This window comes from Columba livia, chromosome 9, assembly GCF_036013475.1.
Source record: "Columba livia isolate bColLiv1 breed racing homer chromosome 9, bColLiv1.pat.W.v2, whole genome shotgun sequence".
Lineage (NCBI taxonomy): Eukaryota > Metazoa > Chordata > Aves > Columbiformes > Columbidae > Columba > Columba livia.
The window spans coordinates 6,954,578-6,970,181 of record NC_088610.1 but is presented as its reverse complement, the minus strand read 5'-3'; the positions used below and the strand labels follow the sequence as shown (position 1 = coordinate 6,970,181).

The 15,604-nt window shown below is 45.3% G+C and overlaps 1 protein-coding gene and 1 long non-coding RNA gene across 3 annotated transcripts; one reads left to right on the top strand and one right to left on the bottom strand.

Moving 5' to 3' along the window:
* Positions 1-406: 406 nt before the first annotated feature.
* Positions 407-11,956, bottom strand: CLDN16 (claudin 16). 2 transcript variants are annotated; one of them, XM_065073615.1, is made up of 5 exons: positions 11,680-11,956; positions 6,747-6,849; positions 6,321-6,485; positions 5,119-5,310; positions 407-1,016 (listed from the first exon to the last, which is right to left on the bottom strand). In XM_065073615.1, the coding sequence occupies exons 1-5, from the start codon at positions 11,791-11,793 to the stop codon at positions 988-990; spliced, it is 603 nt and encodes a 200-aa protein (XP_064929687.1). In that variant the 5' UTR covers positions 11,794-11,956; the 3' UTR covers positions 407-987. The 2 variants fall into 2 exon arrangements, with proteins under 2 accessions (XP_064929687.1, XP_005513269.1); XM_005513212.3 differs by having other exon boundaries at positions 407-4,796; positions 11,680-11,952.
* Positions 11,955-15,285, top strand: LOC135580233 (uncharacterized). Its single transcript, XR_010474621.1, has 3 exons — positions 11,955-12,108; positions 12,637-12,781; positions 14,098-15,285. It is a non-coding gene; the product is annotated as an uncharacterized LOC135580233 (long non-coding RNA).
* The last annotated feature ends 319 nt before the right edge of the window (positions 15,286-15,604 follow it).

Genomic DNA, 15,604 nt, shown 5'->3' with positions numbered 1-15,604 from the left:
CAAGTCTGGCTCTTTCCTTTCTCACTCAAAGACAACTTACAGCAGGGACCCAATAGCTACAGGGAGAAAACTGTCCTCTACATCCTGTAACAGTGCTTGGACAGAATATTTTGGTCATTAATTTCTTGCCCACAATATTTAACAGATGTGGAAGAGGAAACCGTGGGTGTCCAACCCCAGCTGAGAGAGAAAAGCTCAGTTTCTTGGTGGAGTTTTGTTTTTCTCTCTTTGGAAGTTTACAAAATGACCAGAAGTCAAGTGTCTGAACTGGGGATAAAGTCTGCCTTCGCAAGGGCTGGTGTGTGTTCTTCCAGGAGAGCAGTGATTCCCTTCAGGAGAGTCAGAGCAGAACTGGCAAAGCACCTTTCTGGGCAAATCTTGGCTGAGGGTTAGAGAAACACGATGCTGAAAGGCAACTGCATTTATTATATCTCACAAATGTTACAATATGTAAGGAAAACAGAATTCTGAAGTAACATTCTTATCTACTAAAAAGAATTGTTCAGATCTACTGAATTCACACAAAAATCACATTACAACATGTGAAAAGGAGGGAAACCCATATTTTGGAAAATATTCATGCAGCTGCAGTAGGAGATAATCTAGTTCACAAGGTCACAGTAAGAGTGCATCCTAATTAGAGCCGAAGTTACCAAGAGTCCTTATAAACAAGGCTGACTGAAGTAGTGAGAGGACAAAACATTGCACACAGAAAAGGACAGCCACTGCAGATGTTCTTGTTTTATTCTCTTTCTCACTTGCGCATATCAAAATGGGAAATCAATACCTATCTGTAAGGCATGAAATCAACTTAGCAAAGAGCTTACCAACAAGACGTTGTTATTTTTCACAACCTATAACCAGCCAGAGCCCTGACAGGCTGCACCGAGATGTGTGCTGTCAGTGGAGAGGGCAATGAGGAGCCCCAAGTTCAAGGTGACACCACGGGACAGGCACAGCAGGGAGGAAACCTGGGAGTCGACGGTCTCAGGTAAGTCCCCAATTCTGCCTGTACCCTGGGAAATGAAACAATAAGACTCAGGTGCCCAAACATACAAAAATATTCCTTGGAAGCTGGTGAAAGTCTGGAGAAGGCTAAAAAGCTGTTGGCATTGGAGGATTAAATGTTGGGCCTCTGCTGGAAATTGCATTTGAGCAAGGAGCCTTGATAAGCCATTAATGGCCATCAGGAAGGTAGAGTCAGTTTACTGTCATATCCAGCAAGATGCTGCTGAATGGCATGTAGTTAGGTATTAAGGAAATACCTTATTATCTGAGCTCACCTACAATGTCTTTAGCCTTAGGGGCTGGTGGTGATTTTGGAAGAAAAAATAAGTCCTGTGTACTTTCTGGGAGGTTTCTCGCTAATGAATAAACAAACTACGATCTGCATCGAGACATGGTAATGAGTTAATGAGGAGTAAATACTATAGTCATGAAATGAAAGTCAGAATTAAATCAAACAATGATTTAACAATTAAATATTAACAACTGATCAAAGCATCAGATAGACTGTCAGCAGGATTTGAATAATGAAGCAATGCAGCATTGGACTGGTTGTTACAAAACATTAACCCAGCAAACCTGGCTGTGACCTTTTCCTAGTCCTCTTGTGCAGGAAATGGATAGATTCTTAAAAGCTATAGTAGAGTGTGGCTAAAACAGAAACATGGTTAAAGAATTAACCCTTATCCTACAGAGATACTGAAGAAAAGAAAGGCTCTCAAGTGTTCGTGCAGCATTCTTTGTATACGTGTACATTTAAGGATGATGAGTTAAGGTAGTATTTGGGGTATGTGTGTGCTTTATTTGTGTATCTCCAGGGGGAACATGGGGCTGGAGGGACTAATGAGAGCAGTCCTCTATATTCACGCCTCACCAGGGCATACATGTTTAATCCCAAAGTCTCCACTGAGCTGCTGCTTGGCGTGATCCAAGAGTTGCAAGTCACAAAACAACTCCCACCATCTCAAAACAAGCTGAAGACCATGGGGACAAAGGCCCAGAAGCCTACTCAAATACAGCACACTCCAGAAAAATGAGAAATCAGTGGTCTGAGATCTGCAATGGCACCCGCATTAGCAGATGACCCCAGACTATTTCTCCTCAGCTAAACAAGAAATAAATCTTCCCAGCCAGAGATAATCTTCGTGGCTCTGAAAAAGCTATAGAAAACTGCAACAAGAGGCTGGTGGGTGTTCCTGAGTGTTAGTGGAGCGGGTTAATGCATTGCCTGCATAGTCTGGGAAGGATTTGATTCAGGATTTTGGCCCAAGTGATGACGTCTTTGCTCAGTACCTCCTCCCGAGCGTCTCTGAACTGGGTGAATTGGGCTGGGGCAGCCTGTGGCACTGGGGGTCCTTTCTCCCTCGGGGAGGTTGTGAGAGCATTTGCCTCTCCGAGGAGGAGCAGGGATGTGAGCACTAGAGCAGGTGCTGAGCACAGCTCTGCCTCTGCAGTGGGTTCACCCTCCCTCATGTCCCTGCATGTCCCAGCATGTCCCTGAAGGAGCAGAGGCACAGCCCGGGAACCAGACCCAAAACTGAAACGTCCTCAGAGCTTCTCTGCCCAGGCGCAGCATGTCAGTGCCAGCTCTTCTGCCCCAAAAGCCCCACAGCAAATACATGTTTCTGAGGGGACTGTGAAAAAGTTTAAAAAAAACACAAACAAACAAACAAACACAAAGTAAAAACAAACAAACAAAAAACCAACCAAATAAAACAACAACAAAAGCCACTGGATGCAGCTTCCTGCAGTAACAGGCAGAAATTCCTGTCACCTCCAGATCTCTTTGTGCATTCTTGGAATTATCCATGAATTCATCACATCGCTCATAACTCTTGTACTCCTTGTCTCTCAGGACTTAGCAAAAAAGCCTCCGTCACTTCTCCTACTGTGTTTACATCTGTTCATTATAGCTCATCTGCTGGCAATAAGTTGATTTCAGTTTGGCTAACATAAATGCTTGTCAAACAAAGCAGCATGAAGCCTGCAGGCATGAAACCTCCCTCTCCTGGGCAGCAGCGCTGCCATGAAGGCTCTTGCTGAGACGGTTGTGTTGTGGTCTGAGCCTTGTGGAGGTGCTTGAGCCTGCAGCAAAGCCATATGGACCCGCTGTTGTCCCGTCTGTCCCAGGGCCTGAGTGTTATTTGATTAGGAGCCATGGCAGGATTTGGGTTATGTTTTAGCACTGCTGGTCAGTTCTGTACTGGAGAACAAGATGCTCCTTCCAGGATAATCCGTTAGAGGACTTAGGCCCTCATCTTCCATCATAGGGGCTATCAGAAGTGCTCTTTGGGACACAACCCACTCCATTCACAGTCATCCCACCTCCCTCTTGCCCTCGTAACAGAAGGCTTCACTTCATGTTGCCTGGAAGGAGAAAGAGAGTTTCTCTATCCAGTCTCCTCAGCAAGCAGTCAGCGGAGGAAGCCAATCTCTGGTGTGCCTCAGTACCCACGGCTGTGCACAGCCTCCCGAGACTCCTCTGTTGTTTCTCCACTGTCCCTGAGCAAGTATATGTCTGTGCTGAGAGCCTTTTCTCAGCCCCTGATGCCCATGATGTGGTGCTCATGGTAGAAAGGACTGGATTTGGGCAGCTCCTACCAATCCTCAGAAAACTGTTGTCTCAGCTTCTCTTCCCATTAAGAACATGGAAGAGCTTTTGCATCCATCCTAAGGGAATATGTTAAACCACACTGGTTGTTTTTTTCACCCACTCTAGACATGGCTGATGTTTTAGCCTCATCCAACCTATGGCAGCCTGGATTGCAGCAGAGGACAGCAGTCCTGAACTGGATTTAAATATCTTTTGGTAGAAAGGGATTTTACTATTTTACAATAGATTTTACTATCATTTTTCCTAGTTTCTAGTTGGCATAGACAAGTTGTCATGCCAAAGATCAGACCTTGGATCCTCACTCACTTTGTCCAGGCAAAATTTTTACTAAGCAGAAAAAAGCTGGCAATTTCCAGCCATCAGTGAGTCTAGGGTATCTGTAATGTACCTTTTACCACTTACTGAGACGACTGCATTTTGCAGGGAAGACTGTGTCTGAATTTGCAGTGTTTTCTCAGTGCAGAGGCTGGTGGGCCAAAGAGAGGGCCAGGCATTTAACACAGCTCTTTATCTTCTGCTGAATTCTCCAGCAGCCTGTAAGAGGAGCAGACTCCCATGCTGAGTGCACAGGGTCCAGGTGTTGGCCTGATGATCAGTCCTTCTCTCTGCCTGTATTTTCTGCGTCATGCATTCTGTCGACACATTGCCAGACACAGAACAAATCCATCTTACAGTTTGCAAATCTTCATGCAGAACACTGAGGTCTGGTCCAGGAGCAGCTGATTTATCTCACTCATACTGATAGTGTTGAACCAAATGTTGAAAGAGTTCATGTTGGTTATTTCAGTCCGTGCTTACACAAGCAGCCTCAGTGCTCAAGACAGCAGGAATCCCTAAAGCAAGATCTCAGAGATTACTTTCATGAAGGAAGTTTTTCTTCTTTTTTTTTTTTTTTTTTATACTCTAGTAGTACAAACGTAGCATAATGTACATCCTTGAAATTTAACTTTGCATCTGTACTACAACCACAGGATGTTGTGTCTCTGCAATCCACTACAAATAGAAGCAGAATTATTTCTGGAGCACTCACTTCCTTCTCACACTCTTGTGTCCACTGCATACATTTTGGCAGTAGCTGTTTGAGAAGATGGCAAATGCACATTTGTTACGATTGTCTCAGCTGAGGAATAGCCTTTCCTCAAGGAGTAGGCAGAGTGGAATCTTCCAGAGCTGGTCTCTGTGAGACACAGGGAGAGAAACAGGATCTACTAATGAGTGCTTGGTGACTTACAGCTGCAAAGCCTTGAAATGCAAAGAAAGCAGCACTCCAAGGTATGACATAACACATTTTATGTCACACTTATACCTCAGCTCCCACCTGAAGACCTTGATGTGCTTTTTAGAGCTGCTGAAATAACACTAAAGATATTGCTACTGCGGATGTGCAACCATCCTGAAGGATGTCCCTGAAGGACGTTCCCCACCCTGCATGCCCGAAGCACACCTCAATCAATGGCTCTGTCTCTGAACTGTGTTTCAACCCCACCACAGTTCCTCACCTCTGAAGAGACGCATGCAGCAGGTGAGCAGGGCCCCAGATAAGAAACAGCCGAGTGACCCCGCCATGCCGAGCCAGCACGACCAGCCAAACTTGTACTGGATGCCCAGGAACACGTTGTGGAAGACCAGAGAGGAGCGCTCCACATAGACGTCAATGGCGTACCACACCGAGCCGGTAATGCCCGGGAGACCTGCAGGGCAGGAGGGAGGTTCCACAGAGTTCCCAGATGGGTCACGAGGAGATCACAAACATAAAATCTGGAGTTATAAACTGCTGGTTTGCCCCTGTTCATTCTCAGCCCAGTCACTTTGGTGCGTCCACCCTGGCTCTCACTAATACGAGCACTGTTGGGCAGAGGCTGTGCCCCATGGCTTGTCACTCGGGTTTCCGCATTAAAAGGCAGAAAGCTCTGCGCTTCTCAGCTCATTTATCAATTTATTGCAAAGTTACTTCAAGAATTTAACTTGACTTTCAGAACTTTGACAGCGTTTTTCAGATAAACTTTGGGTGGCGAATGGAGGATATTTAAAAGAACCTCTCAAATTCTGTTACATGTGCTCCCAGTAGCCGGGGTGAGCTACATGTTAAATCTGCTTGTGCTGAAGCAGAGGTAGATGCTCGATATTGGCATAAAGTCAAATGAAATTACTCAGTACCTAGTTAGCAGTCTATTTATTCTTGTATGTAAAATTCTCCCGGTGGCTGTAACAGCAAAGCACCTCAGTCAGCTGGTTATTTATCACCTAGGAGGTACATTTGTGTTATTATCCTTTTATTAGAGATCAGCTGCAGAGATTTCAGACTAAGTGACTTGCCTAAGGTCACATAATCTGTGGCAGAGCCAGGAACCAAACTAGAATGCCAGGACTTTCTAGTCCTTCAGCAATTAGGTCTCTTTGCCCTATCAATAACACTGACTTCTTCACAGTAAAATAGCAGTAAATGGAAGTCAGTCAACTCAGAGTAAAGTCACCTGGCCAACACATGAAATGGAAACAGATAAACTCAGCTATGTGCTGTTACGGGAAGGCAGTAAATAGAGAAAGCTATATTGCACAAATAAACCAAGTAAAGATCCTTCCCCCATGTTTACCCTCTGGAAAATCACCAATTCCTCTCCCCAAAATAAGAGAAGGTTTTAAAGCTTTCCCTCATTTGCTGAAGGGTGTCCTGCAGGATGGGGACACAGCAGAGAAATACCTGCGATGAGCAACATAACTCCAGACACCAGGCAGATGCGCAGCTTGATGAGCGGCTCATCAGGAAGGAATTTCACACAGTCCAGCCCCAGGATGAGGAAGAGAAATCCAAATCCTGCCAGGATATCTGCTGTGATCATCATGGCTCGGGTCAGCACCAGCTTCACTGCAGGACAAAAGCAGATCGCTCTAGTGCACAAGGAATGGAAATGTGGGTGGGTAATGGGGTCAGATCCCATGGGAACATTTTATTTCTGGGATGAAGCTCTCTCCAGCTTCCCCTGGGAGTAATACCTCACTGAGAAAAGAAACATGGCTCTAACATGTATGTGCACCAAATTCTCTGTCATGGGGTAGGAATTCTGCTTTTCTTGTCTATGCTCAGGTGTCCCCACCACTTGGAGAAACATCCTTGATTGTTACATACCAGGGTGCTCGGCGTAGATGGAGTCGTACTCATCACAAGTTTGGATCCCATCAAAAACGTTTGTGACACATTCCCACCACAGTCCACGGCATTTTGTACTCACCTGTGGGTTGAGAAGAGAAAAAAAGACTGTAAGTTAATATCTCCATCAACATAGTGGATGGTCAACTAGACCCTTCAACAGAAATCCTGATCCAGTTATGTCTATGGAAAACTGGAGCTTATTAGCTTGAAGAAGAAAAAAAGCAGCCAGATGGAGAAAAAGGACAATGTTTTCTGTGTCCCTTCTAATGGTTTTAAAATAGAGCCAAAGAAATTCAGACTAGACATTAGGAAAAATCCCTTCTTTGAAATTTAACTTTGCATCTGTACTACAACCACAGGATGTTGCGTCTCTGCAATCCACTACAAATAGAAGCAGAATTATTTCTGGAGCACTCACTTCCTTCTCACACTCTTGTGTCCACTGCATACATTTTCGCAGAAGCATAAACTTCTCGGGGAAAATTTCTGGAAGGACCTGAGGCATGGCTGAGGGAAAGATCGAAGAGCAGGTTTGATCACTCCTTGCCAAATGCTTGTCTAGGCTGAGCTGGGCAGGGCCATGGACCAGATGACCTGAAACTTTGATGTCCATGCTCCCTTTACACCATCTGAGAAGGAGCAGCTCAGAGGGGAGCGTGACTGATGGGGCAGGCATTACACAGGAGCCAGGCACCCGCATGGGAGGTGTCCGCGGCGTGGTAGAGGAGTCCTTTGCTGCGGAGCAGAGGTGTGGATGTGAGCCCCTCTCCAGACGCGTGTGGGAGCTGCCCCCAAATGACTCAGCTGTAAACACTGGCTGGAAAATGAGAGGCAGCTGGTGCTGATCCTGGCCCCGGGGCTCCCGGTGCCCTCCCAGCTATGGGACCGCGCGTGCCTGAGCCACAGTCATCACTGAGACATCCAGGCTCGGACAGACCTTGCAGTAGCATCATGGCTAATTGCCTTCCTTGTCCTGAAGGTGTAGATACCATTCCCAGCCCAGCCATCCATAAATCACTTTAATATGGGAGGTATTTTCATTACTGATGCAAATATGGCAACAAGCACCTCTAAAATATTCCTGGAATTGCTCATACAAGGAGTGGAGTTAATGTCAGTGCAGCTTTGGACTCCAGCTGGCCCCACTGCTGTCAGCAACACCCACTGCATCTAATTGAAGGAGAAACTCTCATGGGGAATGGGTTTCACACAGGGGAAGGGGACCGAGCTTGCTTGAATGACACAACAAATTGATATTTCTTGCACTGTGTAAACCACAAAGCAGATAATAACATATCTCAGCCTCTTAATAAAGTCTCACTCAGGATGTATTGAAGTCGGTAGCCAACTGCAATATTGCCTCCACAATACAATGTCTAAGGCAAACTGTACGGCTTCTCTGTGATACTGTACTGTGGATTAAAAGTGAGTAAAAATGACTTGCTACTTTAGACTGGCAAAAACTATATTATTTATGTTTAAATGAAAACAGTCTTCTGTTTTGTGAAAATGAAAACTACTTATAATTTGTCAGAATTTTGTGGCAGGTTCAATGAAAAATATGACCAAAAAATTAGAAGCAATGCTGGAAAAACCTGATTTCACTGTTTCTGTGTTTTTCAAGAGAACAATGTCAAGTGAAACAATTTGCCATGTTTATATTGGACAAAAGCTTTTACCATGGCCCTCTTAATCCAGCTGCGACTCCTGTCTTAACTCACCACTGTTTAGGCTGTGCTTAAAATCAGCATATTTTTATTAGATTACATTTTATTCTTCTTGTATTTATATCATTTCATGCTCCTCTCAAACCACCGTAGGCTTATTCATACTACCCTGTATTCAGCTAACACTCTCAGTTAATTCCTCGTTTGCTCTCATTAGTATTGTTTTTCAATCTTACAAGCAGCATTTTCATCTAAATTAATTATAAAGAGACTAACAGGATTCCAGGCTTTGTTAGCCTACAAGCAAAACAGAGGTCTTAAGGTGCCACAGTTGTGATCACAGTCTAGCTCATGAAACAACTCCCTTCCCAGACTAGAATAAGACTTAATAAATGTTTTGTGTTTCTTGGGATGTTTCAGTTGTCACCTACTCGTGCTAGCACTGAACACAGGCAGGAGCAGGGATCAACCCATCTCTGTGCAGCACGTGCTCATGCAGGAATAAATTTATCACTGCCTGGTGCTGGAAGGATGGGAATAGATGTCGGAGGGGGAACCTGTGGCTGGCCTGAGCCACTGCTGAGTGATTCTGTTATCTGCCTCTTAACCTTCTTGGCCACCCCTTGCTGCCCACTGCTCTGTGCACTGTTTGTCCTTCTGGTTGTTAATCTGCTCCCAAACTACACTTGGACATCTGCCCTTGTACAGACAGCACAGACCCCCAGGCACACAGGAACTCTCTGCTGTAAACAGGAGTGGGGTCAGGGCTGAGGCATCTTGTGGACATGGAGGGGGCATGGATTTCTCCATCCCATGGCAGGACCCATGCACCATGTTGGTAGCACTAACGCCCTATTGCCTCTTTTCCCCTATAGCAAGTCTGCTCCAGCTTCCCTGGGCCCAAGGACTCCTCCCAGGAGCTAAAGAGCCACGGCCAAACTCCTCATCTCCCACTTTTGTTACGAAACACATTGCGAAGACCTGCTTTCCCTAACACAAGTATGCATGTAAAACGCAAACTGTGTAATGACTGTAATATGCATAATTATATCCTACGCATAATGTATAATTAATATTTAAATAATTCTAATACAAAAAATGACAGAACAAGCATACACATCCTCTTCTGTGAAAAGCACAGAAGACAAACATGTGAGAGATGTTAGTCACAGTGTTTTACTGCACTGTATAAAGGTGACAACACACAATGATTACAAGCCCAGCACAAGAGTAAAACAGGCAGCGTTTAACAGTAGTGGTAATTTTCTAATCTGCCTGCAACAGGAAGGGACTGTGTACACAATACAGTGCTTGATGAGAAGCAGATTATGGGCTTTCTTCCAGCACAAACTACTGCAAAAATTGACCCAGGCTTATCTTGATGCTCACACAGAGTGCACCAGCTTAGACCACTTTCTGTGTTGCTGTAACCTTGCTGTTTCTGAATGCTGGCTGGGACCCTGCAGCCCCTCTGGAGGCGGCTGCCCCCGAAACTCCCTGACCTCTTTCTCCTGGGCTGCTCCTTTGCAGCAAGACCACAGTGACCGCTTCATCCTCCCCAGCTGCTGGGGGCCAGGGTCAAAGCTGGGTGGTTTCTATGCTGAAGGATTGGAGTTCCTTTCTCCTGAAGTCAAAGTTGCCTGAATTACCCTTTTTCCAGCTGAAAACAGAAGTCATTGTGGACTCCACACTTTTCTAGCCATGGATAATTCACCTGCATTCCCCTATTTAGAGAGGCAGTGAGTCATTAGGACCATTAAGGAGATCAGTCCGTCAGGTATTAAGGCTGGGGGCATTTTTCTCCATTATTTAGTATTCACACTCAGACCAGGAATGTGAGAATAGTGGCAACTAATAACCAGCCTGGGTGTTAATGGAGCATTTTGTGACAGCCCAGCACAGGTGCCTTTCTGCCAAGAAGACAAGGTTACATGGCCTCAGGGTAAAGAACTGGATCTCTCCTGGACTCACTTTCCTCAGGATTTGGGTTCCTCTCTTCTGTTTTTCTTGGAAATAATGCCACAATCTGGGATCCATTTGGCTTTTCTTAGTATACTGATATCTTCAGCTGACTACAGACAATTCACATCCTCCTGAAATTAATCTGAAATATCTCCTAAATTAATCTGATAAATGAAGAGTGATATCCCAGCCAGCAGCAGTGGGTGCACACTCTTTTCTCTGCCCAGAGGCTCACGGAACAGACACACTGACCATCAGCAACCTCACCACATTGGATCTATGACCACCTTGGCATCTCCAACCAACTTCCAGTGTGGGACCTGCAATCAGATTGTCAGGATTTCTTTTGGCATAGGGAAAAAAGGTCTTTTTCTGGTAATCAGTTTAATCTTTCTTTTCTCAGATAATTAATCACTTGATGTGATGTTGCTAAATGTTGCATTGCCATCACTGAGTACAGAAGAGCTCTTCAGGTTTCCTATGCTGGATAGCAGACAGAAAGTTTTCTGCTGATATATTCAGACAAACTCTGTCTTGCAAGCTGTTTCACCTTCACTGCATAAAGTATCCAGTTTGCCGGGAAACAGATTCCTACACTATGGACCTGCAGCCCTTAAATGTACAGAAAGTGCTTATTGCTCTGGGGAAAAAAAAAATACAAACTTGCAGGAGAAATAGCGATGGTTTGGGGTCTGGCATCTCTGGGGCACACCCTGCGTGTAAGGGGCATTTGTCTCCCTTGTTTCCAATTTACTTTTGCCGATACCTTTCTCTAACATGAGGGTGCTATTGTCTGCACAAGTTCAAGAACATATTTTTGAGTGCTGGATCTGAGGCCAGTCCCCTTGCTCCCCATAACTTTCTGCTAGCCCTATAGTTCAATGGCTGTTAAGAAAAATACTTGAAAGGCACAAGCGTACATGTGGGACTTTTCCACCAAGAAGTCTGATCTACAGAATTAGAAACATCCGCAAAATATCCACGAAACATGGAGATGCAGGATAACAATACTCAAGTTTGTGCATATTTAAATCTAGAGCCTGTAGACCTTTCTTGAACTTACTAAATGAGAGCAAAGTCTGGATAATAGTCTGGCAGAGAATTGCACAAAATACTACTTTTTCCCTTCACTTGCCAGAGGAATTAATTTCATTTTCATTCACTTTTGTCCAGCAAAACAGGGAAAAAGTCCATGAGAGTGGAGCAATGATATCAGGAACCAAAACTCTCTCTAGCACACATTCGTTTTGGTGATCAAGCTCTCCTCACCCCAGCCTTACCTCCAGGGAATCATCAGCGTTCACCATCCAGCAGTCTGTCCAGGTAGATACTATCAAAAACCCAGTAGAGAGAAAAGCGAAAAAGCAGCCCACATACTGGAGGAAAAACCTCATGCCAGCAGATGCTCAGTACATCCAGGGGGGTGAGAAAATCAGTGCCCAGCCCTTGTTCTTAAAGCTGGGTTGGAGGCAGAGCCTCAGTGTCCCAGGTCACCACCACCCTCTTCCTGTGGCCATGAACAGTGGGACCTTCTCACTTCTGCAGATGCCACCCGTTAATGATGGTCACAGGGGCAGCGCTCACCTGTGATGGGGACAGGAGGAGGGTGAGCGCCCACAGGAGCTGCTGCAGCCAATCCGCCTGGCACAGTTAAAGTTCTTGTCATGCCTGGCTGAAGAGAAATGGAGCTGTGCAGAAGTGGCGTGCAGGTAAGTCCTGGATTTGCAAGGAAATCAGATATCATTGCAGGTTTTGGCAAAGTAGGAATTTAAAAAACAGAATCAAAACTTGTTCTTTGGGGCTGAAGTTTTGAGCATTGCTAAGGGACACACAGAAGAGATCTCATGCACACAAAAGTTTATTCCTTTACATTGGTTCATGCTTTAGCAGTGAGCAACCATAAACTGTCTTGGTGTAGATCCCAAGTTCTTTGGTTACCCTGCTGGTCTCTGGTCTGATTCAGTGTAGGAAAGTCACTAGAAAGTGAAGGGCAGCAGTCCTAGGACTTCAGAGCCAACACCAACAACCATCCCAGCTCAGATATGGAACTCTGTATTCTGCATTTAAGCCAAACCTAGATAGTTGTCATGCCCTGGAGTTCAATGTGTTCATGGCCTGAGTCCAACTCTCACGTGGGAATCTTGAACTTTTCAAGCCACTGCCAGTTTGGGGGATTTTGTTTGGTTGAATTTTGCCTTTTCACTGAACACCATTGCAACCTCCCTGTTTTCCTGCAGGACTCCTGGGGTGAGCAGGGGTCACACAGGCTGCTGGGGACTCAGCACTTCCTCTCACACAGCACCGAGAAACCCAGCAGAGCTCCAGAGCCCCTTCCAGGAAAATCAAGGAGGAGCGGGACTAGAAATTCCTCCCATCCCAAAGGTACGAATGCACAGAAAGCATCACATTCTCGGTGATCTTTATTTTTGAAAAGAGAAGCCATAAAAGACTGGAGACCTGCCTTTAGTTGGCAAGTCTTCAACATAGGGCTGAGGAGCAGATTCTTTGCTTTCAGCTCTGCTTGCAACCGGCTTTCCCGTCCTGATGGTGCCTGTCATCTCAGCTGCCACCTCCAGATGGAGCCAGTCGGTATTTTTACAGAACTGCTCAACGCTTGCTTTGGCTTCTCCGAGCTTTCCTTCCAAGTGCAACGGCAATAACGAGTTTATTGCTCTTACAATGTATAACCCGCATAACTCCTACCGTAACTTCATGAGGCAGTTTTACTGTCAGAGTTAACAATCTTCTGCCCTGGTCCCTCTGATCCCCTGGTCACTCTGTTCCTCGGGGGTCACACTGCAGAATGTGTCCTCAGCACACGCTTTGGGACACACTGGGTAGAGAACAAAAGTCCCAGAACAAAAAGGCAGGGTCTGCAGGACTCTATGCTGCTTTAGCTTTTCTTCTGTCTGTTTTCTAATTCCATCCTGAGAAGGTGACAAGTGAGGAACTTTTCTACTTCCTTCTCTGTCAGATTCATGTCTTGATATGGTTATGCAGGTACGATGCTTTCTGATGAGTTTTCTGGCATGCAAGTGTCTATATAAGGCAAAACCACCAATGATTCTCACTCCATGGCATTCTTTGAAAAGCGTAGAGTTGTGTTTCCAACAGTTCTGACCCATAGGGACAGGGCATCAGCCACGCAGGTCTCACAAAGTGTAACGACTTTCATTAGCCACATATAGATTGCATTGATATGAGACAGGTACCGATAATATCCATCATCTTCCTATGCTTGTCTTGCACTGTGTTAATTAACCTGTGGCTGCACCAGCTTTCAAAGCAAGGTACCTTGGCTAGTTGTTATTAGTAGTAACTCAGAAAAAGTGGTGTGGTAAGCTCAGAAAAAGCCTGGAAAATCTGAGAGCGTCTTGCACAAACAGAATTAAGTCATTAGAGGCAGCAAGAGCAGAGTTTTACAATAGCAGAGAATTAGCCAGGAAATGTATTATATCCATATGGATCTCCCTGTCTTCTCATTCTGTCCTGCACCCAAATACAAGCCTCTTTCAGAGACAGTAAGCCCAGCTGGAGAGAAAGGGGCTACTCATTCGATGCATGGTAAATGTGTGCTCAATAGAAGCACGACCAAGGTGGAAAGTGAAGAGCTCCCAGAGTAACAACAGACCTGTAGCAATAGCCAGGGTGGTGCTTCCAAGCTTTTCTGATGGGCATATCATACTCTCTTCTTCCAGCTTAGCACATCATATGTTCATGCATGTCAGCCCAAGGAGAAAACTCCACTAACGGATGATGGCAGCACGTCCTGATGCCAGTACTGCCTGCACTTTGCTCCATCTCTCCATAGCTGTCACTGCTGTCCTGGAACAATCTTGTGTATTTTAGCGTGCCCAGCAGTTGGTGTTGCTGTCCCAGCTCCATCCACCTCCCTGTGTTCACCCTCCCTGCAGGGCAGGGCAGGTGAGTGACCCTTCCTAGAGCAGGATGCCGGCACTTCCCTGGCCGTGAGTCACTGGAAGATGGGAAGTGGCTTCACACCAGCCATTTCCATCTAACTCAGGGCTCAGGAGTATCCTGGCCTCAACAGAAACAGGTCAGGATCCTCCAGTTTTCCCTGGTGTAAGACTGCTCCAGAGCATGCAACACGATGAAGATGTTACATGATTTTCACCTAACAGAGAGGCCAATCCAATATGTGATCCTTGTTTTGGTCCATGTGTCCAAACAGTTTCATGTAAACTGCAGGAGTTATTAGAAAGAATCCAATATTCTTATTCAGTGGAAAGTGGTGAGGTACATATTTAATACTCTTTACTTAAAATAAGTCAGCATCTTTGTGAAGCAAAGTCTGTAGCCATTTCTCATCATACTCTGCTTTCCCGGCTTAGCACAACAGATGTCCACTCAGCTTCAAAAAACAGTTCTCCCAAAATAATCTGTCAATGTGTTCTTGTATAGCCTAAAACCTGGCTGATGTGACTTAGCGTAGCTTTCAAATGGATCTGTAAGCCATACTACATATGCTAACTGCGTCTTGTTCTCTTGGCTAACTTAACACTTCCAGTACTTTGACACTAACAAAAGCCTTAGGGTATCCTAATACTTAATCGTCAGAGTTCGGCCATGTAGGGCTCTTAAACTGTATGAGATCAATGCAGCATAAGTTCACTAATGTTCGCCTTATCACCTTGACTACATACACTCCCAGCTAGGAGACGAATGTACTACAGATCGATTGCTTTTATTACTTATTAACACAAGGTGCTCTGTGTTCTACATTAAAGGCAAGCTATTTTATTGCGGAGAGTGATAGAAACTCATAGCTGGTTTTCATATGTCTACAAAACCATTCTTGTAGCAACACCGCCATGAAGTCACAGTCCATTGAGCAGGGAACAGTTGTGTCCTCCCTTTACTTCCACACTGTCTAATATATGGTGTAACAGAGAGCCTTGAGCAAGAGGGAAGTGGTGATGCTGTGCATTAATGGATGACATATGTACCCAACAGCAAGCAGGCAAGTAGTCAGTGAGGTGACTGTCATGTTCGGGGACAGGGGCTTGTCCAACAAGCAGGGCTCAAGAGCCAGATGTGATGGAGAGCTTCAGGAGAGATTTCTCTAAGAGTTCTTCTGCTGCCATGGGAGACTCCACAGGCTTGTCTGACCAACTTTTCCCACTCCTCCCTCCTGGCTGTACCCCCTCAATTTTCCTGCTTTATACACCACTGTCCATAGCCTCT

What these genes read in the sequence shown, in the direction of transcription:
- CLDN16 (XM_005513212.3), bottom strand. Translation starts at nt 11,793, where the DNA reads ATGAGGTTTTTCCTCCAGTATGTGGGCTGCTTTTTCGCTTTTCTCTCT. An exon ending in ACGCTGATGATTCCCTGGAG is followed by an intron (nt 6,850 to 11,679) that starts GTAAGGCTGGGG and finishes CTCAACCCACAG; the next exon opens with GTGAGTACAAAATGCCGTGG. An exon ending in AGTTATGTTGCTCATCGCAG is followed by an intron (nt 5,311 to 6,320) that starts GTATTTCTCTGC and finishes CCTGCCCTGCAG; the next exon opens with GTCTCCCGGGCATTACCGGC.